Source organism: Peromyscus leucopus, chromosome 11, assembly GCF_004664715.2.
Source record: "Peromyscus leucopus breed LL Stock chromosome 11, UCI_PerLeu_2.1, whole genome shotgun sequence".
Taxonomy (NCBI): domain Eukaryota; kingdom Metazoa; phylum Chordata; class Mammalia; order Rodentia; family Cricetidae; genus Peromyscus; species Peromyscus leucopus.
Genome location: NC_051072.1, coordinates 41869388 through 41896782, shown reverse-complemented (window position 1 = coordinate 41896782; position 27395 = coordinate 41869388). Strand labels below are relative to the sequence as shown.

Genomic DNA, 27395 nt, shown 5'->3' with positions numbered 1-27395 from the left:
ATTATACAGTACAGTCCAAAATGTCACCATCAACAGTATGAAATTCCTATTCTGAAAGGTCAAAAACATCCAGATCCACAACCATACCAAGAACAGTAGAAAAGTAACAGTTGGTAAAGGACTAAGAGCCCTGATACAATCTGAATGGAATGTGCCCCATGGGCTCAACTATGTGGCTAGTTTAAACTAGCTGGGTGTGGTAATACATATTGTAACCCCAGCACTTGGGAGATGGAGGCATGAAGAGCAGGAATTCGGTCTTCCTCAACTACACAGCAAGTTTGAGGCCAGTCTGGACTACAAAAGACCACGTCTAAAACAAAAATTAAAAACTAAAAATTAAAAGATGAATACTTGATTCTATAGCTGGTGGTACTATTCTGTAAAGCTTTGGAACCTTTAGTTAGGACTGTGACCAGGCTAGCAGAATTAGTAGGGTGGGGACCAGCCTGAGCTCTCCACTTCCTGATCCGCCGAGATCTGAAGAGCCTGCAGCACATATGCCTGCCGACATCAGCTTTGGTGCCTTCCCTGCCATGGTGGACTGAAACCAGGAGCCAAAAGAACTGCTCCCTAAGTTGTTTCTCTCGAGCACTTCATCTCTATGACAAGAAAAGAAACTCCTACAGAAATCCTTCAGCTGTCCTCTCTACTTTACGTCAACTATATCTAACCATGCCAATCCTAAGTCCTGAATTTCAACGCTGCACCTGCCTAGCTGTTCCCTTTACCACTGCTTTCCTGAAGAGATTTACTATCACATCTGAACTACATTCAAAATCTCAAACCAATTTCTTTGCTTCCAAACTGTTTTCTATCCACCAAACATCCTCACTGACATCTAAGTGATCTGTCCATTCATATCACTGAAGTTTAAGATTAGAAAGAGTTCACAATCGTTCCAAAAACATTAATACAAGTAAAATGACAGTCATCTTTATAGAAGTAGCATTCTTTTCATAATCAATGTACCGATGTTAAATGACTTACATCATAAAAGAGTTTTCTGTCAGCAGCCAGGCGTTTAGACGCCAGTGTCTTGGTAACGTGATAGAAGGTAAGGAGTGCTCTATGCTGTCGGAGATCATCTTGGACTTTAACAGACTCTACAAGAGTGGGAATCAGTTCAGGCCATTGTCTAGGACAATCCAATCGAGCAACTTTTGCAATCAGTACTGCAATCTGAGTTGCAATCTAAAGAAAAAAAAAGTAATCATCAGAAACAATTATGAAATCAAGGCAAGGGATAAAAATACACTCATGTTTTAAAAATTACCTCTTAGGAATTAACTATGTTTAACAAATATGATTAAAATTATACTAAACTACTTAGGATAGTGGTTCTCAAAGTATAGTTCACAGACTCTAAGATCTATGAAACCTTCCTAATTACACAGCACGATGAGTCTTCCTATCTTTGTAATCTTCCTTGAGGTTTTTTGTGGGGTAAGGGGACCTAACATGTAACTCAGAATGGCCTCAAACTCACGATCCACCTCAGTAAGTGCTGAGATTATAAGCGAGTGCCCCCATCCCCAGCAATTAAGATTTTGTCTGTGTAACTTTTACAAAAATAGTATATCAAAAGATATGTGGAAATCTAAGTCCTCATTCCAATACTAGACACGCAAGAGAGAAAAAAGTTACTCTGTTCTCATTAAATTTTTTTCTGAGAATAGTTATTGCTCATTTCTAAAAATTATTACTTATACAAAGTACAGATTATTTTTAAATTCATTAATCCTTTTAGAGTTCTGGTTTTAATTTTGAATACATTCACTATCAACAGATATACTCCTCTGAGTTCTTAAACTGTAGCAATAAGCACATTCTTTGTCCACACATTTAAGCAGCACTGCCTTAAGAACAGAAACAAGCATCAGCTACTAGATACTAAAAGGACAAATATGCCATGATTTATCCTCAATCACCAACCCCCAGTAGACAGCACCATTCTCCCTTATCCACAGTTTCTTTGCAAGAAATCATAAAATAGATGCCACTTTAATGTAGTGGTTCTCAACCTTCCTAATGCTGAGAACCTTTAATATAGTTCCTCATGTTGTGCTGACCCCCACACACCATAAAATTATTTCGTTGCTACTTCATAACTGTAATTTTGATACTGTGATGAATCATAATGTAAATATCTGTGTTTTCCAATGGTCTTAGGCAACCCCTGTGAAAGGGTTGTTCTAACCCCAAGGGTTGTAACCCACAGGTTAAAAACTGCTAACTTAACAGGTCACAAAAAAACTACATTAGAAATACTGCTAGATACAATATTCAAAATTTTTCATCAAATATAATAAATAGTATTTCTTTAGAAATATTTAAGAATTTAAACCTGTACACAAAATTTAATTATTCTTAGAAGAAAATACCACACTAAGAAAAAAATAAAACCATACAATCTATGACTTATCTGCCATGGGGTACTGGAAATTGAAAATGTGGTAGATACAGAAATCTAAAGCCAATCCTGTGGTCTTCAAAATAAAGAAATGGGTTATCTGAATCATTAAAATTAATTGCTGGTGTCTAATACCCCCCATGTTATAGGCATGTAACAAACTGTGTATTAAATTTTCCTGTTTAGGAAAAACAAAATTTATAAAGAGTAAGACTAGAGTAACCAGGTGTGGTGGCACATGCCTATAACCCTAGCACTTGGAAAGCTGAAGCAGAATGACTATAAGCAGAAGCCAGCCTAGGATCTTATGAGATATGATAGGATATGAGAACCTATCTCAAATGAGTTCTCCCTAAAACAAAACAAAAAACCTTTTAAGAGCTAGAGAGAGAATGGACGATTATTTTAAGATTTCCGAGAATATTGTCTTAACAACTAAGGAAGTTAAAAAGTAACATGAATTTTGTCATAAACTGTCAAATCTAACCATGATCTAAACACCTACAACTGATTCTCAAAGTCTAAAAGCCAGCAGAGAAGCCATGTATAAGCATCACTAATAGAAGCAATGAGCTAAGGGACTTTCAGACTTTTTGATGGTGAGGGAGAGGTAATAAGACATGATTTTATGTAGCTCACGATGGTCTTACCATGTAGCTAAAGATGAATTCCTATCCTCCTGCCTTTACCTCCCAAATGCTTGAAATCTAGGTGTGCACCACCATACACAGCTAGGGTTTTACTTTCAATACCAAAACAAAATTTGTTGGGTGGTGCATGCCTTTACTTCCAGAACTCCAGGAGGCAGAGGCAAGTGGATCTCTGTGAGTTCCAGGACAGTCATGAATACAGAGAAACCCTATCTCCAAAGGAGGAGAAAAAAAAAAAAAAAAAGCCGGGTGGTGGTGGCATATGCCTTTAATCCCAGCACTCGGGAGGCAGAGGCAGGCAGATCTCCATGAGTCTGAGGCCAGCCTGGGCTACAGGGTGAGTTCTAAGACAGGCTCTAAAGCTACAGAGCAAAACCCTGCCTTGAAAAACAAAAAACAAAAAACAACAACAACAAAAAAAAAAACCAAACAAACAAAAAAGGAGGGGGAAGGTATTCTCAGCTTCCATGTTTTTCATTTTTTGTCACTGACCTGGTTTATTGGCTCATTAAAGTTGGTGATGAGCCCTGCACGCAATGTTGACTTTTCCTCTTCTGAGAGAGCACTATAAAAAAAAGTAAATTTATTATTCGGAAGAATGGCACCCAGTAGAGAACAAGAAAAGAACTGCTATGAATTTTAACAATAAAACAATAAATACATGACTCTGATTGCCATTATTTAAATGGGAATAAACAGAAAGTACAATACAGTAACCTATAGAAAGTAAGATAAATCCAGAATAATAATGCCATATATTGATGCTCACCTTTATTAACATAAAAACAGTTATCTACAAAAAAGGAATTAATAACTAAACACTTCTGGCTTCTGTCATAAATTCTTTATAAATTTTTACAAGTAGGAACTAGAGAGAAGGCTCATTGTTTAAAAGCACTGGCTGCTTCTCCACAAGACCAGGTTCAATTTCCAGAACCCAAGCAACAGCTCATAGGCATCTGTATCCAGTTCCACAAGATCTGATCCCTTCTGGTCTCTATAGGCACCAAGAACATACATGGTTCACAGATAGACATGCAGGCAGGCAAAATACCCAGACATATAAAATAAGAAATAAATTTTTAAATTTGCAGGCAAAGAGATTCAGAATCGAATATTTGTTAGAAAACTTTTAAAAATCAATTTAAATAGCTGATGGGATCAGTCAACAGAAAAGGCACCAGTCGCCAAGCCTAACAACACAGACTCCCATGATAAAGGAAAAGAACTATTACAAACTGTCCTGTCTCCACATGTGCACCAAGGCACTCATAAAGCAGCACATAAGCGTACACACATACACAAAGGAAATAAATAAATGTTAAAACAAAACAACTATAAAAGCAAGTTGGCTGGGCATCCTGGTGAACACCCTTAATCCTAGAACTCTGGAGGCAGACCCAAGATAATTTCCGAATTTGAGGCTAGCCTGATCTATGTAATGAGTTCCAGGCTAGCCAGACCTACATAGTGAGACCTTGCCTCAAAACAGACAAACAGACAGACATCGATCAACTTAGTCTTTCTTTTTTTTTGTATATATATATATATATATATATATATATATATATATATATATTATTTTATATTTATATATATATTTTATTTTACAATACCATTCAGTTCTACATATCAGCCATGGGTTCCCCTATTCTCCCCCCTCCCACCCCTCTCCTTACCTCCAGCCTACCCCCCATTCCCACCTCCTCCAGAACAAGTCCTCCCCCGAGGACTGCGATCAACCTGGTAGACTCAGTCCAGGCAGGTCCAGTCCCTTCCTCCCAGACTGAGCCAAGTGTCCCTGCATAAGCTCCAGGTTTCAAACAGCCAATTCATGCAATGAGCACAGGACTTGGTCCCACTGCCTAGTTGCCTCCCAAACTGATCAAGCCAATCAACTGTTTCACCTATTCAGAGGGCCTGATCCAGCTGGGGGCCCCTCAACCTTTGGTTCATAGTTCATGTGTTTCCATTCATTTGGCTATTTTTTTTCAATAATTGAGTAAAACTGAAATTTATTATAAGCCACAGTCGTCCTAGGGACCTCCATGCTATATATATAGCCTCTATGGTTCTATGGGTTGTGGTCTGATTGTTCTTTATTTTATATCTAGAATCCACCTATGAGTGAGTACATACCATGACTGTCTTTCTGGGTTTGGGTTACCTCACTCAGGATGATTTTTTCTAGTTCCATCCATTTGCCTGCAAATTTCATGCTTTCATTGTTTTTCTCTGCTGAGTAGTACTCCATTGTGTATATGTACCACATTTTTTTCATCCATTCTTCCGTTGATGGGCATCTAGGTTGTTTCCAGGTTCTGGCTATTACAAATAGTGCTGCTATGAACATAGCTGAGCATGTATCTTTATGGTATGAATCAGCATTCCTTGGGTATATGCCCAAGAGTGGGATGGCTGGGTCAACTTAGTCTTTCATTTCACATCTTTGCAAATGATAAACACAACACTAAAAAATTTTACTGCATACAAAGAAAAACTACAGAGCTAAATAGGAAAGTTACTATATATATATATATATAGTGGTGAATTTGAAACTGGGTCAATATTTTGACATTTTTTAATTTTGCTCATCTGGTTTTGAGACTGGGTCTTACTATACAGCCCAAACCGGCCTCAGACTCAAAACCCTCCCGCCTCAGTCTCTCAAGTGTTATAACAGATGTGTAATACCACATTGTCTGGCTTTTGTATTTTGTTTGGTTGATTTCTTAAGAAAGGGTTTCTCTGTGTAGCCCTGGCTGTCCTGGAATGCACTCTGTAGACCAGGCTGGCCTCAAACTCATGAGATGTGATTGCCTCTGCCTCCCGAGTGCAAGGATTACAGTCATGCAGCAACCCCCACAGCCCTGTATAATCTATTTTTAAATTAAAATTTAATCTTCATTTTACTATTTCCCACTTGCCTATGACAGTATATCTATTATGAGACAAATGACTCCAGAAAGATTAACCACAAGTATATATACAACTTTAAAAATATTTTAGGACCAACAAGATGCCTCTGTCGGTAAACACCACTTACGTATGAGAAGTTTGATTCCTCAGAACCCACAAAAAGGTAGAAGGAGGCTGGGTGGTGGTAGTGCACGCCTTAATCCCAGCACTCGGGAAACAGAGGCAGGCAGATCTCTGTGACTTCGAGGCCAGCCTGGTCTACAAAGCAAATTCCTGGTCTACAAAGCGAGTTCCAGGAAAGGCGCAAAGCTACACTGAGATAGAAAGAGAGAACAACTCCACATGCAAATTTGTCCTCTGATTTGATCTCCACATGCAGACCATGGAATATGCACACCCACAGATCAGGCATGCACACACACATTAATAAATAAATTTTAAATAAAAAAAATTTTTAAGCAAAATGTATATTATGGCTAAATTATATCTCACAAAAATAAAATAAATACTCAAATCCTACAGGCCAAGTATCTGAGTACAACTCTATTTGGAAATACTGTAGTCTGTAAATTTAATCACACTAAGACAAAAATCATTCTGCACTGATAAGCTCTATTCTGATACTGATGTTTCCCTTTTTTGTTGTGTTGTTTGTTTTGACACAGGGTATTGATATATAGGCTACGATGACCTGAAATTTACTATGAAGTCCAGAAGGCCTTGAACTTAAATCCTATGTCAACCTCCCAAGTGCTAGGATTATATGCCTGGCCCAGTGTCCTTCCTTATAAGAAAAAGCAGACAAAGAATCAGGAGCGTTGACATAGGTCATGTGACAACAGGGGCAGAGATTAGAGTCATTCAACTGCATAGCAAGAAACACCTAAGATTGCTAGCCACAATCAGAACCTAGAAAGTATCAAAGACTAATCCTTTGGGCCCTCAAAAAGAGCCAATTTGTTGATTTTTGGATTTCCAGCTACCTAATCTGTAAGAGAATAAAACTGTGTTATCTGGAAGCATCCAGTTTGTGGTATGACAGCCTGAAGAAATTAGTAACCCCAAAACAAACCAGGCAGCCAGGTCAGAGGAAGCAGGGCTCAGCAAGAAAGGGCTGAGCTGTGATGAACCCATCTGTCCTCCTTTGGTACCCAGCCAGAAAGACACCCGCTGAGACAGCAGCCAGGACACCAAGGTGCAAGAGAGGGATTTCAACAGGCCCTGCGGCACTGGAGGCAAAGAACAGAACTCAGGTTCACAGAAAGCCGTACCTCAGCAGACAAACATACAAAGCTGAGAGTTAAAACCCCAGGAAGAATGTTCTAACCTGAGACAAACAATAAATGGAAAAACAAAACAACAATAAAAACACCCTCAGCTACACCAAGCTTAAGGTCATATTCTGTGTGCTTACGTAAATTCTTTCTGGAGAAAGGTAACAGAACTTAAAACCTCTCCAATTGTAATTACACTATGTTCACCATCCAACCAAAACTTATCAGGAGTAACCCAATAAAGAAAGAAGTGACTAAATCCAAAACACAAACAGGCACTATACTCACCAAAACCACACTTAATTGTGTTTTTAAAATATGTACAAGATGGAGAATTTCACTGGACAAATCGAATTTGTTTTTTTAAGTATCAAAGAGAAATCCTAAAACCAAGAAACAGTAAGTCAGTGGAAATACGCAGATTGAAACATGAGAAAAACAGGTACTTCTGATTGGGTATCCACTGATAACAACCTAGATCAGAAACAGGAGGATAAGGGAATTCAACACCAATCTGGCTTACACAGTGAGACCCTGTCTCAAGTAACTAAACAGACACATAGATACGTAAAACTGAAGGCAGCTACTTTAAGCAAATGGAAAAGTGACACCCAGGGAAGAAAAAAACAAAGTTAAATTCGAATGAATACTGTTATTAATACATGAATCTGGAGTTTACAAATATACACCAGTGGGCCAGTGGGCCAGCTGAGTGGAGAAAGGCACGTGTCACCAGGCATGACAACCTGAGCTCTATCCCTGGAACACGAACACACACACACACACACACACACACACACACACACACACACACACACACACACACACACTTCTCTCTCTCTCAATAAATAAATAAACAAACAAGTTATGTAGAGAAATAATGTACCAACAACAATAGTATTAGAGACAGGAAGGCTTAAATAGAGTTACATATTATTATGAAGGTCTTATATTATCTAGAAAAAGTAGTGTGCCTGCCGGGCGGTGGGGGCTCACACCTTTAATCCCAGCACTCGGGAGGCATTGGCAAGCGAGTCTCAACATTCTCAACATTCATATCAGGTAGCTCACAACTGCCTATAACTCTACCTCGAGAAAATCCCACGGGTTCCCTGAGGCACCTGCACACATGTGTACATTCAGATACAATACAGACACAGATACACAGAGAGAGAGAGAGAGAAAGACAAAATAAGTCTTAAAAGAAAAAACAGCTATTTGCTACTTAAAAAAAAATAACTAAATGAAACAAAGTACCAATGAAAAGGACATACTATATACAAATAATAACCACACAGCAGCTACTGTGGCTCTATCAATATCAGACAAACTAGAGTTTAAGTCCCAACTCATCACTAACAGTAAAAGGGGAAGTTCTCATACTATAACAACCTTGAATTTTCATGAATCTATGACAGCCTAATACAGAGAAAGCAGTCTGCAGGAAAAGATTAGGCGAGTATGTAATATGTGGAGATTGGCAAATCTTTCAGAAAACAGTGAAAAAAGTCATACAAGTCAATAGAAAGAGAAGTCAAACAACACAATTCACAAATCTTAGATAATTGACATACACAAAACACTAGAATCTCCAACTGTAAAACACCACAGTTTTCAAATCCTAGTAGATCATTGATGGTCCATCTTACACTGAAAAACAATAATAAAAATCTCCACGTTAACTGACCTTCGGTCTGAAAACAACCCCAGTACCAGTCCTGTTACTGCCATGCCTGCTGTGTTCCTTGCAGTACGCTAAACATGCTTTCTTATAAACAGACAGAATTCAGAAAAAATTTAACACTTGATTTTTGTTTGTTTTGAGACAAGGTCTCACTCTGTAGAACAGGCTGGCCTTAAACTCCTAACAATCCTCCTGCCTCAGCCACAGTGTGGGGATTACAAGCATGAGCCACCATGCTCTGTTTAAAATGCTAACAAGGAGAGAGGGTATAGTAGAAAAACACAAGGTCAGTTCTGGGTTCACCTCCCACCAACCAATCAATCAATCAATAATGAATGAATGAAAATGAAAAAATAAAGCAAAAAATGGTCGGGCGGTGATGTCACAATGCCTTTAATCCCAGCACTCAGGAGGCAGAGGCAGGTGGATCTCTGTGAGTCTGACGCCAGCCAGGGCTAAAGAGAAGTTCAAAGACAGCCAAAGCTACAAAGAGAAACACTGTCTTAAAAAAGCAAACAAACAAAAAAGTGTGCGTGTGTGTGTGTGTGTGTGTGTGTGTGTGTGTGTGTGTGTATCAATGTTGTGAAACTGAAGTCATGGTTACAAGAAAAGTCATAGTGCTCTAAATGTCCACACAGGTTGAGTATTGTGTCCAAATGCTTTAGGATAAGTATTTCAGATTATTTTTTTCAGATTTTTTTGGACATATGCATATTTCTAAGATATTTTAGAGATGGAAACCAAGACTAACATGAAATACATTTATGTTTCATGCATACCTAATATACATGGCCTAAAGGTAACTTTAGATGGTCTTTTTAGTGTACTTACATACTTACTGAAATTTGTAACGAGGTCAGTTTATAGAATTTCCTTGCTTTATCATAGCAGCAATCTAAAGTTTCAGATTTGGGAGCATCTTGGATTTTAGATATTTTTTAGAAACTGGGCATCGATTAATCTAAGCTTCCATCTCAACAAGCTAGTAAGAGAACATTAAATCAGATCCAAAAATAGGAAATACATCAAATCTTACTTTTTAAAAAAAGCAGTAATTAAAAGACAAAAAGGCTGGTGGCCCCAAACGGGAATCCCAAAGCAGATCTATACACAAAGTACGACAGAGCCACAGTGGCACAGGTCTGCAATCCTAGCACTTAGAGGAGGGGTTTGACAGTAGCCTGTAGTCTGACAGTCTTCAGTAAGTAATAAAAATGTGAATTTACATTTGAAAAATGTTTAAACTAGAAAAGGGGAGAAGTGCCTGATGTATATATAAACAAGACATCAGTGTACTACAATGGGAAGAACGTGGTACTGACCCTACTTCACATGTGCACTGTGTACAATGGGAAGAACGTGGTACTGTATCTACTTCACATATGCACTGTGTACAATGGGAAGAATGTGTGGTACTGTACCTACTTCACATATGCACTGTGTACAATGGGAAGAATGTGTGGTACTGTACCTACTTCACATATGCACTGTGTACAATGGGAAGAACGTGGTACTGTATCTACTTCACATATGCACTGTGTACAATGGGAAGAACGTGGTACTGTATCTACTTCACATGTGCACTGTGTACAATGGGAAGAACATGGTACTGTACCTACTTCACATGTGCACTGTGTACAATGGGAAGAACGTGTGGTACTGTATCTACTTCACATATGCACTGTGTACAATGGGAAGAACGTGGTACTGTATCTACTTCACATGTGCACTGTGTACAATGGGAAGAACGTGGTACTGACCCTACTTCACATGTGCACTGTGGACAATGGGAAGAACGTGGTACTGTATCTACTTCACATATGCATTGTGTACAATGGGAAGAACATGGTACTGTATCTACTTCACATGTGCACTGTGTACAATGGGAAGAATGTGTGGTACTGACCCTACTTCACATATGCACTGTGTACAATGGGAAGAACATGGTACTGTATCTACTTCACATGTGCACTGTGGACAATGGGAAGAATGTGTGGTACTGTACCTACTTCACATATGCACTGTGTACAATGGGAAGAACGTGGTACTGTATCTACTTCACATGTGCACTGTGTACAATGGGAAGAACGTGGTACTGACCCTACTTCACATGTGCACTGTGGACAATGGGAAGAATGTGTGGTACTGTATCTACTTCACATATGCATTGTGTACAATGGGAAGAACATGGTACTGTATCTACTTCACATGTGCACTGTGGACAATGGGAAGAATGTGTGGTACTGTATCTACTTCACATATGCACTGTGTACAATGGGAAGAACATGGTACTGTATCTACTTCACATGTGCACTGTGGACAATGGGAAGAATGTGTGGTACTGTACCTACTTCACATATGCACTGTGTACAATGGGAAGAACGTGGTACTGTATCTACTTCACATATGCACTGTGTACAATGGGAAGAACGTGGTACTGTATCTACTTCACATGTGCACTGTGTACAATGGGAAGAACATGGTACTGTACCTACTTCACATGTGCACTGTGTACAATGGGAAGAACGTGGTACTGTACCTACTTCACGTATGCACCGTGCACCATACTCAATCCTTATAGCAAATCTTAAAAAAAAAAAAATCTCCAATTAAAGTTTTATTATATTAATTCAGACTATATCTCAAATTGAAACTAATAGCATCTAATTTTGACCCAGTTAAATTGAATGGTACATGAAAATAATATATAAGCTTAAGTTAATTGTCATCCTATGAAAAAGGTTAGCATAAGAATTATATCAAATTAACTATAAAAATACACACTTTTAAGTGCTTCAAATCTGTCATCCTTTTAAGGACATTCATCTTCATGCCCACTTTCCTCTCAATATACTAAAGGACAATTTAACTATTTAATACTATGATTCCTTCCTTAGCTATCTGAATTTAAACTAGCTTAAAGTAAAATTTAGCCAGACATAGCGGCACATGCCTCTAATCCAAGAACTCAAGAGGCACAAGCAAGAGTTTACCTGTAAGTTCCAGGCCAGCCTGGTCCATGCAGGCTACATATCTAACCACAGATAGAGAGCAAAGTCCTGTCCCAAAACGCAAACAAACAAGCACACAATTTCTCATCATTAATTGCTTCATTTCTCACCAAATCATCAATTACTCCTGAAATAAAAAGGGTTAGCTTCACATTAAAGTACAGCCTAAAGACATTCCAGTTCTTCTAATGCCATTCAAGGGTAGGTTTTACAGGCACTTGTAAATACTCAGAATACAACAATTTAAATTACTTATAAAAAATGAAAACCTATAGAGCTTTAGTGCCATCTACTGGACAGCACACCCTATGTTATTTATTCACCAAATTCATTTTCTTACAAAACTCCAAAGACATATCTGAACTGGCAAGCCCATAAACTACATGATGTGTTAATTAATTCTTAAGATGAATCTGCTCACTTTACTCCTATATCACAGTTAAAACCCAGTCTAACGAAACTGCAAATGTGCTATTCATCCACTTTTCCCAGAGGAAATACAAAACAGACATGGAGATTCAGCAAATGCGGACATAGTATGAGATTTCCTTTTCAAAATCAAAACATTTTACTTTAAGATGGTTCGCCACTCAGCTTGATCCTCAGAAGCTAAAAGCCAAGGCAGGCAGGCAGGCAAATATATACATACATACACATGTGCACACAGATACACACATATGCATGCATGTGGGATAGGCAGATACAAACCATGTAGAAAAACAATAATATAGTTATTGAACTACACAAACACATTTCTTCAGGAATTAACACGCTTTTTGGACTTTTTTTCTTTTATGTATCAAATGCTTCATGAATTTCCATGTCATCCTTACACAAAGATCATACTAACTTCTCTGTTGTCTCAATTAAACACTTGACACATTTTGTATACACAGGGACAGTCTCATTCTTGAATTTGGAATGGATTACAATTGGGACTGAGGGAACTTACTGAGGTGCTACACGTCTCCAGTAACGATCAATTCCATGTTTAAAATACAGCACAGCAAGCCATCTTACATTTATATCAAGGGTGTGGTTCGTAAAAATATTCTGCAAATAAAAAAACATTATTAGAATGAACAAGTAATCATTTAAAAATATAACTGACAGACTAAAATAAAGCATGGATTTGTCTACTTTATTTTTTTCAATGGGGGCATGTACTCGTGCATGTGTGTATGTTCATTGTGTGTATGGTTTCATATGGAAGCCAGAGAGACAACCTCAGGTGTCATCTCAGAAATGCCACCCACTTCCTTTGAGACAGGGCTTCTCATTGTCCTAGAGATCACCATTAGGCCAGACAGGCATGACAGTGAGTTCTGGGACCATCCTGTCTCCAGCTCCACCACACCTGCATTTTTACAGAGTTCTGAGATCAAGCTCCGGTCCTCATGCTGGTGAAGCAAACACTTCACCAACTTTACCAAGTGGCCCTTTGTGTTTGATTTTTGAGAAAATACCTCATGTATCTGGGGCTGGCCTCAAACTTACTATATAGCCAATGGTGAGCTTGAATTTAGTGCCTCTACTTCCAGATGCTTGGATCACAGGTATGCAACACCATACCCAGCTTATGAGATGTTGAGATCGAACCCAGGGCTTCATGCATGCCAAGCTTGCACTCTAGCAATTGATCTACAACCTCAGCCCCAGATGTTGTATTGGTTTTGTTTAAATTTCATCACTACATATATTTTATGTGTTTTCTTAAAATATATACTTCTATAGTCTAGACTAAGAAAGCAGGCCTACTGAGCCAGGTGTTAACTGAAACCTGAGCACTCGGATGCTAAGGCAGGTGCATCTCACGTTTCAGGTCAGTTTGAGATGCATGGTGAGACCTGGCCAGCTCCCTCCAAGAAGACAGCATACCTATTCAATAGCATTTCACTAAGTTTAATCAAAGATAAATATGTGAAGATTCATATTATTCTTTCAAGTATGCTAGAAAATTTCCTTGATAAAAAAATCAGAAATATATATGTACATATATATATATATGCACACATACACACACACACACACACACACACACACACACAGAGAGAGAGAGAGAGAGAGAGAGAGAGAAAACACTAACATAAATACGTTCTAATTTTAAAAAAGGACCCAGGCATGTGCCACACACATATAATCCCAGCATTGAAAAGGCAGAGGCAAGACAATGGCAGCAAACCCAAAACCAGTACATGCCAGTCAAGGCAAGGACACAAGATCTTGTCTCAAAAATGAATGAATGAATGAATGAATGAATGATGCCTCCAGAGCACAGACTCAAAGACCCTATGGAGTCAAAGTCCTGTTTGTTAACATGTTTGAAATTGTAATGGTTAATCTTGACGGGATCCCAAATCACTGAGGACACAGCCTCCAGGCATATATGTGAGTGATCATCTTGACTAGGAAGACAAGGGCCATGCCTGGGATGTAGTATTTTGATTCAGTTAACCAGGATGAGAAGACCTACTCGAAAAGTAGGGTCACCATCGCTGGTAAATGTCCTGGGCTGCAGGAACAGGAGAAAAGGTAGCTCAGCTTAACCATTCACTGCGTTCTGCTTCCCGACCATGGATTCAGTGTGTCCAGCTGCCTCAAGCTCCTGCTACAACGCCTTCCCGGCCATGATGGACTGTATTTATTCTTGAACTGTAATCGAACCTCAATCAACTTTTCCTTCCACAAACTGCTGTTGTTGGTATGTTTTATCACAGCAATAGGAAAAGTAATAAAGAAAAAATAACCTATTCCTGGGTTGGAGAGATGGCTCAAAGGTTAAGAGCACCGACTGCTCTTCCAGAGGTCCTGAGTTCAATTCCCAGCAACCACATGGTGGCTCACAACCATCTGTAATGAGATCTGGTGCCCTCTTCTGTATACATAATAAATAAATGAATCTTTAAAAAAAAAATAAAATAAAATAACCTATTCCACAGTAACAAGGACTATTTACCAAAGCAACCATGCTTATGGGGCTAGAAAAAAAAAAAAATGGTTCAGTTAAGAACACTTGTTGCTCTTCCACAGCACCTGAGTTTAGTCCCCAGAATCCAAACAGAGGCTCACAACTGTCTGTAACTCCTGTTCCATGGGGATATGATCCAGTTTTCTGGCCTCCGTGGGCACTGCGTACATGTGGTACATATGCATACATGCAGGCACACACACTCATAAAATTTAAAAAACAAAACCAATCTTGCTTACAATGAGTCTGATAGCACTTTTTGTTTGTTTGACAGGGTCTCACTACATAGTCTGGCCAGGAACTCTATATAGACCAGGATAGCTTCAAACTCTGAGATCCACGTGCTTCTATTCTGAGTGCTGGGATTAAAAGTGTGCACCACCATGCCTGAGATGATAGCACTTTTAAGTGATATAAAGTGAGATGTGATATGAACAATTTATGTTAATTCAACCAACAATCCACACTGTTACTGTTTTGCACAATGGTGGCAAACTATGAAAACAACTATGCAAGTTAAACCATGCAACATGAGCTTAGTAACCAATGGGGATATTTCTATTGTCCCATTAAGCTTTAAAAATGTTAGTCCAGGGGATTAGAGAGATGGCTTAGTTGAGGGAGATCAGCTCCCTCTTACTCCTCCAAAGTACTCTTGAGCAGGGAGAAATGAGGAATTTGTAGATAGAACTATATATAGAGAGAGACAGAAAACACAGGATAACCTTGGAAGGGGCCTGGGTCCAAACCTACCAGCCCCTTCTGTCTCTACTAAAGGGCTTTTTAAAGGAATGCCAAGGGGTGGATCAAAAGACCTCCCCTCAGCACAGCCAAGTATAGACCATCTTGGTGATCATGCATGTAGACCAGCCATCCTCTAATGCAGCCCTGCTGTGTAAAGCAAGCTCAGATCTTACTAGAAAACCTTTGCAGGCAGCCAGGTGACAGTGGCACGCACCTTTAATCCCAACACTAAGGAGGTAGAGACAGGGGGATCTCTGTGAGTTCAAGGGCAGCCTAGTCTATAGAGAGAGATCCAAGACAGGCACCAAAACTACACAGAGAAACCTGATTATAAATACTTGTTAACCTAGCAGAGGGCCTGGATTTAGTTGCTAACTCCCTTATCAGGTGGCTCACAAATGTCAATAATTCCAGGAGGATAAAATGCCCCCTTCTGGTCTCTCTGGGCACCAGGCATACACATGGTGCACATACACACGTGCAGGCAAAACACTTGTACATGTAAAACAAACAAAACAGAAAATCTTGGTCCAGGCCAGGCATGGTTGTACTTGTCTTTAGTTGTAGCACTTAGGAGGCAAAAACAGATGGATTGCTGTGAATTCCAGGCTAACCTAGACTACATAACAAGTTCCAGGTCTTTCACAGGGGTTGCCTAAGACAAATAAAAAACCACAAATATTTACATTATGATTCATAACAGTAGCAAAATTACAGTTATGAAGTAGAAATGAAAATAATTATATCACCTGGGGTCCCCACAACACGAGGAAGTGTATTAAAGGGCCGCAGCATTAGGAAGGTTGAGAAGCACTGCTCCAGAGTGACTCACCATAGAAGCAGAAGACACGCATACAGTGTTTTATACAAATGTCTATATACACAAGCTAGGTATGGTGGCATATGCCTGTAATCCTCACAATGGGGAGCTAAGACAGGAGGATCACTGAGTTTGAAGTCAGCACCTGCTATAAACAAGAAACTGTCTCAATCCCTTCCCACAGAGTCTACATACACAAACACGTATACAAATACAAGTATTTTTGAAAATGTAGCAATATGGCAATTAATGTATAAATAACTCAAAGATAATGCAAAAATAGAAGCACAGGAAAAATAAACTTAAGCAGTTATTAATAATTCATATATTCACTCAGGAGGTAAGAGGATATAAGAGGAATAAGGGGTTCAAGACCGAATTAGGCCACCTCAGAAACAAAACAAAACAAAAAGCAAAAGAGAAAATATAAAAGATCCTGTCTAAAAAAAAAAATTTTAATTTCTAGATGGAAAAACCTACAATGTTTTGCCAGTCATGAGCGTACATGTCTTCATTCTATCACCCAGGAGGCCGAGACAAGCAGATATCCCTTATTGATGGCCCATCTGGTCTACATAACAAGTTCCAGGTGAACCAGGGCCACACAGTGAGACCCTGTCTCATCACACACACACACACACACACACACACACACACACACACACGTTTAATGAAATAACAATAAGAAACTATCTAAAATGTTGCGTCATCAACAAATAATTGTGAAGCACCCTCATGAGCCCTACATTACTATGATGACAGCAACAATGGCAGTCAAATCTTTGGATCAGTTTGACTAAACTGCCAGTAAATCTCCACACTTAAAAGAGCTATTAAAATAGTGATGTCTCACTTCATTAAGTAGACTCTTTGCAGAACTACTCACCAGCAACACCGAGTAGAACCCTGGCTGTGTCTCCCACTGCTTCAGCTGCTCCTCGGCTGGCTTTAAAACAGCCGTGTCCTGACTGGTGGCCTGCGTTAAGACCTGAAGAACTACAGAGCTGGCACTGTTGAGATCCATGGACGCCTGCAATGAAAAGTTAGCACACCTGAGTACACATGTATGCATTACAAAAGCGGACAGAGGAAAAAGCGGTAGGGTTTGAACCACTTTCACCTCATCTACTCACCTAGTGTCTGACTACACCATTACTTAGAACTCCCATAATTCCAATTACTTAAATAGATATATTTCTAAAGGAAATTGATTCTTATTGTTTCATAAATAAAATAAAGTAAAGTGAGATTGGAGAGCCCACATACACAATACCTCGTTTCCAAACCTGATTAAATACCATTTCCTAGATAGCCTTAGGAAATTGGAAGCCCCCTACTTCAACCTCTCTTATCAAAATCATTTTAAAGATAAAATGCAAATGTGAAACATACAAAAAGGATAGAAAGAGAGCGCACGCTGAAATCTAATGCCTTATGTCTTGGTATGGAGCTGAGAAGTTAGGTAGGTATTATTAGATCATCAGCATGGATCCCTCATGCTTTTATAGTCCAAATGCACCTATAAGAGGACATCAGAGAGCTACTTTATTCTTTCTGCCATATAAGCATTCAATAAAAAGTCTGCAACCAGCAGGTGGCCCTCATCAGTATCCAACTACGCCAGCACCCTGAGTTCAAGGCCAGCCTGGGCTATGTAATGAGACCCTGTCTCAAACTAGAAGCAAGGCCAACAGGATGGTACAGAGGGTCTACCACCAAGCCTGATGTGACCTGCATTCAATTCCCAGGACCAACATGGTTCAGAGAACTAACTCCCAAAAAGTAAGTTGTCCTCTTAACTGTATCTTATCTAACAAACCATGAACTACATAAAGTTAGGAACTGTGTATTCTTTGTATCTGCCACCACAGCTCATCCCAGCAGAAAGCAAGCAGGATGCACCTGCACAGGGACAGCACCGCCTCCACTGAGTTGGGCCTGCCTACGTCAATTACTACGCGAGGGAATTCCCCAGACATGCTGACAGAGCAGTTCGATGAAGACAATTCCTCAACTGTGGTTCCCTCTTCCCAGGCGACCCTAGCTTGTGTCAAGTTGACAACTGAAGTGAAGCACGCCAACCCTCAACTCAGATTTTCTAATGTCTGACAGCCTTAACCTTCCAAGTGTGAAACACCATATCTGGCCAAAGATTTCATTTACTTAACAGCTATTTTCCATTACTCTTTGCCAGGTACTGTTCTAGTTTCTAGGATTCACTTTGAGCAAATTTAAGTCCATATTCTCTGGCCATTAAATTCAAATCAAGAGGCTGTACTATAATGTACATACTAACCTCTGTTAAATGAATGAAATGGTGTGTCACACTTGAAATCCCAGAACTCAGAAGACACAGAAGATCACATCCAGTTCAAGGCCATCACGATCTATATAGCAAGTTCCAGACTACCAAGGGCTACAAAGTAAAACACGATCTCAAAACACAAACAACAACAAAAAGTAATCAATCAATTTTTGAATAAATCCTGATCTCTACATATAGTTATGTAAAGCCACATAAAGCAGCCAAACCTCTCCTTTTTCAATCCTCCTTAATGTAACCTTCACAGAACATAATATTCCTGATATCAGTCCCTGATAGTTCCACATATTCACAGTCACAATGAAACAGCCTCTATTGGCCATGCACCACTCTGAAAGAAATATAGTAAAGGAATCTTTGCATTCAATTCTATAACGGGAAAAAGATAAGCTAAGATATACTGTAAAGATGTGGTAAGCGTTATGGAGAAAGAACTTGCAAGCTTACACTACAGCAGACTTAGCAGAGGCTTTCCCTCAGAGGAAGAGTTCCCCAGATGAGTACATGCTGTGGCTATGTCAGACAGGCAATGGGTACAGCCCTGGCATAACAAGATCTTTCAAATTTATTTTAATGCAATTGCTTCCGAAGAATTATAGTTTAGCATGACAGAGCATGAGGCAAGGACAGGGACTGTGGTAGTGTGAATGAAAATGTCTCCCACAGGCCCACTGGGATTGGCACATTAGGAGGGGTGGCCTTGTTGAAGAAGGTGTGGCCTTGATGGAGGAAATATGTCACTGAGGGTGGGCTTTGAGATTTCACAAGTTCAAGCCAGGCCTAGTGGCTTACTCTCTCTTCCTGCTGCTGCTGTTGCTGATCTAGATGCAGAAGTCTCAGCTCCTTCTCCAGCACCATGTCTGCCTGCATGCTGCTGTGCTTCCCACCATGATAATAATGGACTAAACCTCTGAACTGTAAGCCAGCCCCAGTGAAATGTTTTCCTTTGTGAGTTGCTGTTGATGTCTCTTCACAGCAATAAAACCTAAGACAGGAATTTATAGAAAATTAAACATATCTGCACCTTGAAATGAGAACTGCCAACCTCCAGAACTAATAGAAAATAAGTTTCTAGTGTAATATACCTCATCTGTAGGTAACACAGCAAGAGTGACTTTAAAGAGTGAGAAGAGAAGGTCAAAAGTTACTAGTCTCTGCGGGGGAAACGGGAAAACACTACTAGGAACACACAGAATTACTAGGTTCCACACCTACTATTTAAAAAATGTCATAATAAAGACCAGAAACTGAGCTTTTACCCGCCGAGGAGTCAGTGAAAACAAGGAGATTAAGAGCTTGGAACACGGATGCCTTCAATCCCAGCACACGGGGAAGGAGCCATCTCTGTGGGACGCAACCAGAATGGATCCGAACACTCTGCCTGAGGCCAACCCAGGGCCCAGCTGCTGATCCTGCGAAACCCAACAACTTGGAGGTGTTGGTGAGATTGCCCTACTAAACAATCTGCTGAGCAGAGATCCATTCGGGAGAGGATTCAGAATCCTACAGTCTGCAGTCTGAGGAAACCAGATCAGCTGAGGAGTTGACCAATGAGCAAAACGGGACCTGAGAACACAAAAGAAGGCGCCGCCCAGCCACGGAACCAGATCACCAGAATCATAAGCCTACCCTACACTGACTGGGAACAGCTAAGCCCCCATCTCCAGACCGGCAGACCAGGTCTCTAGCCCCTAGGCCCTACCCATCAGAGTCCCAGGGACCAGACCTTTCCCTGCTCCCCCACCAAAAAAAAAATATTCATTGTTGGGAGTCGTGTGTTTGCAAGATATATTAGTGAATAGTCACAAAGATTACAGGAGTAACCAATCACTTTTTGATAAATTTAAGGCCACTCCATGAGATGGAACCTGACACTGCTACAAGGACCAAATCCTGAAGACTAGATAGGTCATGGGCTTGGGGGAAAACCTATGACTATTATTCTGTTACAGGGATGACACAGCAATAAAATGACTCCTAATAACATACTGCTATAGCCATACATCAGGGCCTCGTTCAACCCCATCAGAGAAGCTGCTTCTTGCAATAGACAAGAATTAACAGAGACCTACAACTGGACAATGTTCAGAAAGTGAGACTTTGGAGCACACAGTCCTAAATAGGATGTCTTCATCAAATCCCTTCCCTCAAAGCCTGAGAATCTATGGAGAGGAGGCAGCAGGAAGACTGGAAGAGCCAGGGGTGATGGATGACTCTAAGGAGAGTGTTTTCCAGATATCAGAATTTATGCACATAGGAACTCACAGAGACTGTGGTAGCATAAATAAGAAATGCACAGCTTCAAGCCAGACCATGTCCTAGCACTGAGGGCGGGGGGATGGATATGGGGTCCCATCCCTAACCAATATGCTATCTGCAACTGACACTTGCTGCCAAAGCAAAAAAAAAATCTCCTTTCTCTCTTTTTTTTTTTTTTTTTTTTTTTTCCAGAGCTGAGGACCGAACCCAGGGCCTTGCGCTTGCTAGGCAAGCGCTCTACCACTGAGCTAAATCCCCAACCCCAAAATCTCCTTTCTCTAATGGAGTACTAATGAGTATATCAAAAACACTCCAGAGCTTGCCGAACACAAAACAAACACAATAGTATTTTTATGAACTTTTCGATTCATTTTGCTTTGTTTTGGCATTTTCTGTCTTACTAGTATTTTTCCTATTTGTTTTTATTTTTGTGTGTGTGTGGTTTTTGTTTGTTTGAGGGGTGTTTCTCAAGTGTGTGTGTGTGTGTGTGTGTGTGTGTGTGTGTGTGTGTAAGAGAGAGAGAACACAAAGTTGAGTAGATAAAGAGGTGGAGAGGAAACGGGAGGAGTCAGAGGAAGGGGAAAAACATAAAATATATTGTATGAAAATTTAATTTTAAAAAAATGAAAGAAATGTTCATTGTTGGGCTGGAGAGATGGCTCATCAGTTAAGAGTAATGGCTGCTCTTTGCAGAAGACCGGAGTCTGATTCCCAGGACCCAAACAGTGGCTCACAACTATCTGTAACTCCAGTTCCAGGAGATCCAACATCCTCTTCAGGCCTTCCCATCAGGCATGCACATGGGGCACAGACATATATACAGACAAAACATTAATACAAATGAAAATAAATAATTTCCTTTAAAAAAAAATGTTCACTAAGCCGGGCGGTGGTGGCGCACGCCTTTAATCCCAGCACTCGGGAGGCAGAGGCAGGCGGATCTCTGTGAGTTCGAGGCCAGCCTGGTCTCCAAAGCGAGTTCCAGGAAAGGCGCAAAGCTACACAGAGAAACCCTGTCTTGAAAAACCAAAAAAAAAAAAGATGTTCACCGGTGAATTCCTACCTGTCATTCACAAGTGTTTTGGTATAGTTTTGATACAATAAACCCTAACAGTGACCAGCAAACAGGACCAAGAAAAGCAATAGGATGAATCAGAAATGGAGTTATAAATACAGGTAAGTATGATCTTATAACATTACCATATCTGAACCCATTTCTTTGACCAAATGAATCAGAATTAATAAGCAAAACACTTCAAATTAAATGGTGATGAGCTTTTACACACACTCTCTCTCTCTCTCCAACTTTCATGGATCAAAGTAGTACATCTCAAACTTTACTGAATATTCCTATAATCTGGATATCTTATTAAAATGCAGATTCTTTGTAAGTTATTAAACAAAAACATGATTGCTAGGAATAGAATACATCCCTATGAGTCAATGGGAGGCCCAAGACTCCCAAAAGAATACAGGCAAACTGCCACTGCTATTGGTCACTCCCTAGAAGGGGAACGTAGGGCCATGTTGCTTTTAAAAAAAAAAAAAGTCACATGCCTCACTCACAAGGTAGAGAGAACTCAAGCTAGAATTGGACTGGACGCTCCCTCTCGGCTGACTAGCTCTCACAGTCCTAGAAAGAGCTATGCTGGCTGCTGGGGAAGAACTGTCATCAACAGGCTTATGCAGCTGTGAGCCCTGTGCTCAACAATACTAACCGCAGAGGCAAGACACGCCCCGTGCCACACGAGCGGTAAGTCTGTGTCGGGGCTAATCAACTGCAGTCTGACTGAATTTGACGCCCACTCCACAGGAGGGAATTTACATCTGCTACTGTAACCCTCTGGACTGTAACCCCAGCCAAACACCCATGGCTGGAGAGGCTAGAGGTTCTAGAAGGAAAGCTACCTCTGCTGTTCTCCAAAATGGACATGATGTACTTATCAAAACTGCCTTCTAATTAACTGTTTATGCCTATGGGTTTGTGCTGCTATCTGCTTTGGTCAGAGAAGCTTTTTGCAATGATCAGCAGTGACTACGGAGATTCATAAATCGGTCAAAGTACTGAGACTAAATTATTGTCGAATACCCAGTCACAAATATGACATCTATGACGCCGGTTCCAAGGTTCAGAGAACATCATGAAAGAAGGGGCAAAAAGAGTCTAAGAGTCAGAAGAAGCAGGGGTGAGGGTGGGTGGAATGCTAACTCCTGTACTCTTGAACTCACAGCAGCTGTGACTACCAGCACAAAACCACTTCCGAGATTTGTGGGACAGTGACGGCTCAGTAGGTAGGACTGCTCTACAAGCATGAGGACCTGAGTTCAAATGCCCAGCTCCTATGTAAAAAGCTGAGCATGGGTGCACATGCCTACAACCACAACATGGGCTAGGAAGCGGGTATCAGGTACATCATGAGAGAGCTTGCTTGGCCATTCAGCCAGCATAGCTTAAGTGGAAACAATTGTTTCCATTCAAGGAAACAACACGCATTCTCCTGTACCCTCCATGTGCAAGGACAACATGGGCTAGGAAGCGAAATCAGGTAGATCATGAGAGAGCTTGCTTGGCCATTCAGCCAGCCTAGCTTAAATGGAAACAATTGTTTCCATTCAAGGAAACAACACGCATTCTCCTGTGCAAGCACAGGCTTGCACCTCACACACACGCCACACAGATCACAAGCCTATCAACACCCTGCTATGGAATGGGGAGGGGCTCATGAGCTCCCTCCTTGAGGATTTACAGGCAATAAATGATGGGGGGGGGGATGGTGTAGCTACTGGTAAGAGATCCATGAAAGTGTAAACAAATCTTCATCAACATTCCTATAAACAATCCTAATTAATATCATAGGAAAGAGAGAGACAGACATGAAAATAGAAAAGGGATGGTTGGAACAGGAAGGGTATTAATGGAAGGGGCACAATGTACATGTATGAAAATGCCATAATGAAATCTATTATCATGTAGAATATATGCTACTAAAAAAACGTTTAAAAATACCTCAGTATGTAGATTCTGTTTCAATAACTTTTCAACTGAGCTAGAAGTGTATATTTTTACCAAACTCCCAGATTTTGAGGAGCAAGAATGCAGAACACTAATTGAACCTATCCACTACAAAGCTTCTAACTGAAGGCTTATTGGTAGTCAGTCTCATGTTTAGAAAGTCAAACAAGTGACACTCCAGAAGCACACCTGCAAGAGATGTGATGAGCCATTCTGTAAAGCACCCTGGAATTAGCTGATGACACCCATCATACGCACACAGTCCGAGGCTGGGGGACTACAGCACAGTGGGAAAGTGCTTGAATAACATGTGCCAGTCCTTGGGGTCTCTAACACCACAGAAAAAGAAAACAAAAGACAAAAATGAAGATGCAGAAACAGCTTAGTGGAAAAACATGTGCAAGGCTCTGGGTTCAATCCCAACACTGCAAACACGAAATAAAAATAAAAAATGTAAAATTACCAAGGGAAATACTACATTAAGCCTAATGTGGTAGCACACACCCAGCACTGGGGAAAAAAAAAGAGGTAGATCTCCATGAGTTCAAGGCTAACCTGGTCTACATATGAAGTTCCACACCAACCAAAGCTACATAGTGAAAGCCTGTCTCAAAAATAATAATAATAATAATAATAATAAATTGGAAGGGAGATTAAATATACACACATGCAAAACAAACATCAAGAATCAGCTAATCTGCACTGGAGAAATGGCTTGGCAGTTAAGAGCACTTGCTGCTCTTCCAGAGGACCCAAGTTCGGTTCCCAGCATTTATGTCAGTTGGCTCACAACAGCCTGTAATTCCACTACCAAAAGATTCAACACCCTCTTCTGCCTGCGACAGCACCAGCACACACATGACATAACCATACACACACAAATGCACACATTAAGATTAAAAGAAAAAAATCTTAGGAAAAACTCAACTAATCAAACAGTACCTTTCCCTAAATATGACTATTTTTATTCTGGAGAAACATCTTCAGTATATTTTAAATCCAAAAGCTGCAAGCATTATTCTGCCTTCTAGTGTGGTTCTGAATGTAAATACATTCATAATATCACAAAATCTAAAGACTTCTGTTTAATTACCAAATAATTTTTGCACGCTTCTTTAGAACCTCCAATCGTATTACTACATCCAAATTCCTCTCTCAGAATTGTCTTTTTGCTTTAAGAAGTGTAATCAGGGCAGAGAACACCCTTCTGCCCTATAACTGTTAACACACGTCCACAAGCTACTGCCATAATTAAACTGTTTGCACCAGCCCCTGTGCTAGATACCATCAGAAAACATAAAGGGGGAAAAAAAGCCTACAATCTTATCACAACCAACAGATTCTAATTTTACAAAAATTGTCCTCGGTGTGGAACGATGTAAGAAAAAGCTATCAAGCCTTGAGTACTTCATCTAATGGAGTCATTCCGCCCTTAACCAAAGAGGAATTTTAAATAATGTGAAAATGGAAGAGAGAAATCCCTATCCATGGGGGGTTACAAATATGGTTGCAAACGTCTCTTCCTTGCTTCCTTCTAAATAACAAGCAAATCTTAAAGGCGCTATCGCATACAACAGAGCTCCTTTAATGTGTGGTAAAGAGGTATGCCAATTACAACCTTGGCACCAGGAGCCAAATTATCATTCTTTGCTATTTAGGCAAATCAAATTTTGCTGCACGATTATCTCGTTCACCACTTAATAAGAGGATTAAGGGAAATTGGCAAAATGCTATGAGCATCGACATAATTTTGCTGAATCACAAATATTCCCAAATGTAAAGCTGCAGGAGTCGCCGAGCTTGAGCACTGGCGGCCATACCTCAGAATTAATCTCCTCTCAGGGAGAAAAAAAAAAAAAAAAAAAAAATGTTTAAGTCTTTTTCCTTAAAAGAGAAGGAAAGGTCTAATGTTTCAAGGTTTCACAGCACTGCTTCCACAGCAAGGTCGCCTGGACAGTTACCAACAAGCACTGGTTTTAGTGGGAGAAGCACGTTCTCTTGCACTGTCCAACCCCAAGCCTCCAAGGACAAATACACCCACCTCCTGGCCGGCGACAGGGGGACACAATGGCTCTGCTTAGCCTGTCACTCAGACCCCTTGCCACCCCGCACGGTGGACCCAGCAATGTCAGGCTTCCCGCGGCCCCGGAACCCGTGTTCCCCGAGGCCACTCCAGGGCTCGAGGGCCCGCGGACGCGGCGGCGCACACCGCAGGTGGACCCGCGTTCCGCCCTCGGCCGGCGGGGTCTCGCTGCCCAGCCCACTCCTCCCTTCCACCCGTGCGCCTCGCGGCCCGGCCTCACCGTGTGCTTCGGCCCGGAACAGCCCGGCCCGCCCCTTTTCCACTTGTCCACACGAAGCGGCGTTGGTTGCTTCCGCGCCCCCCACGCTGCGAGTCCACACGCTGCCGCCCACTGATGCCGAAAACGGCTTCTAGGAACGCGCCATGTTCCCTGTCGCCACTCCAGACGACGCGGGCGCGCTAAAATGACGTCACGGGTTCCCGGCGCGCACAGGAGGGGCCGGGAAAGAAGGCGATTGGATAGCGGAGAGAGGGGGAGGGAGGAGCTCGTGTTCGAACCCAAAGGCGCGCGGCCGCCAACATGGCTCTGTGCGCCTGCGTGGTACCCGGAGCAGTGCGTAAGCACCGGGACCTGTCACTATGGAAACCGTAAGTCCCGGGAAAATCAGGCGTCTCCTGGGCTGGTTGAAGCTTAAGTGAAAACCACTTCATCCTCACTGTTATAGATACCAACTACTTGCTGCATGGGTCTGTCACAGCAGAGGAGGGTTATCAAAAGAATCCCGTTAATGAACCCTGCCACCACTGGTATTTTTTTTTTTCCAAGTCTGGACCGGCTTTGAGGGGTTTTTGTTGTTGTTATTGTTGTTTGTGTAGAGGTTGCGGGGGAGGGCGGGGGTTTGTATTGTTTGTTTGTTTTAGTGTTGTGTTTTAGTGGGTCTCATAACTCCAGGCTGGCATCAGTCTTTTTTGTAGCTGACCGTCAAATCCTGATTACTTGCATGGGATTTTTTAGATCCTGAACTTGATTGCTGTACTCCACAGCAATACTAACGTTGAAAAGATTTCAAAAGACTAGTGCTGCCTAGCCCTGCACGCTAGTTTAAGTTTTCTTATTTTTTTTATTTATTTTTTTATAATTTTTTTTAAAAGATTTATTTATTATGTATACAGTGTCCTGCCTGCATGTGTGCCTTCACACCAGAAGAGGGCACCAGATGTCATTACAGATGGTTGTGAGCCACCATGTGGTTGCTGGGAATTGATCTCAGGACCTCTGGAAGAACAGTTACTG

At 40.8% G+C, this 27395-nt stretch overlaps 1 protein-coding gene across 4 annotated transcripts in view; it reads right to left on the bottom strand.

The window, feature by feature from the left end:
* Ipo11 (importin 11) overlaps nucleotides 1–26575 on the bottom strand; it is a 178197-nt gene extending 151622 nt beyond the window's left edge. For 2 of the 4 annotated variants that reach the window (XM_028884121.1, XM_028884135.1), the window contains exons 1-5: nucleotides 26382–26575; nucleotides 17370–17513; nucleotides 12904–13004; nucleotides 3556–3628; nucleotides 991–1194 (exon numbers count right to left, since the gene is read on the bottom strand). In XM_028884121.1, the coding sequence (XP_028739954.1) occupies nucleotides 991–1194; nucleotides 3556–3628; nucleotides 12904–13004; nucleotides 17370–17507 (516 nt within the window). In that variant the 5' untranslated portion in view covers nucleotides 17508–17513; nucleotides 26382–26575. Of the gene's footprint in view, nucleotides 1–990; nucleotides 1195–3555; nucleotides 3629–12903; nucleotides 13005–17369; nucleotides 17514–26119; nucleotides 26207–26381 lie in introns of those variants that run through there. The other 2 variants (XM_028884145.2, XM_028884126.2) reach the window with 2 other exon arrangements.
* Nucleotides 26576–27395: the final 820 nt, after the last annotated feature.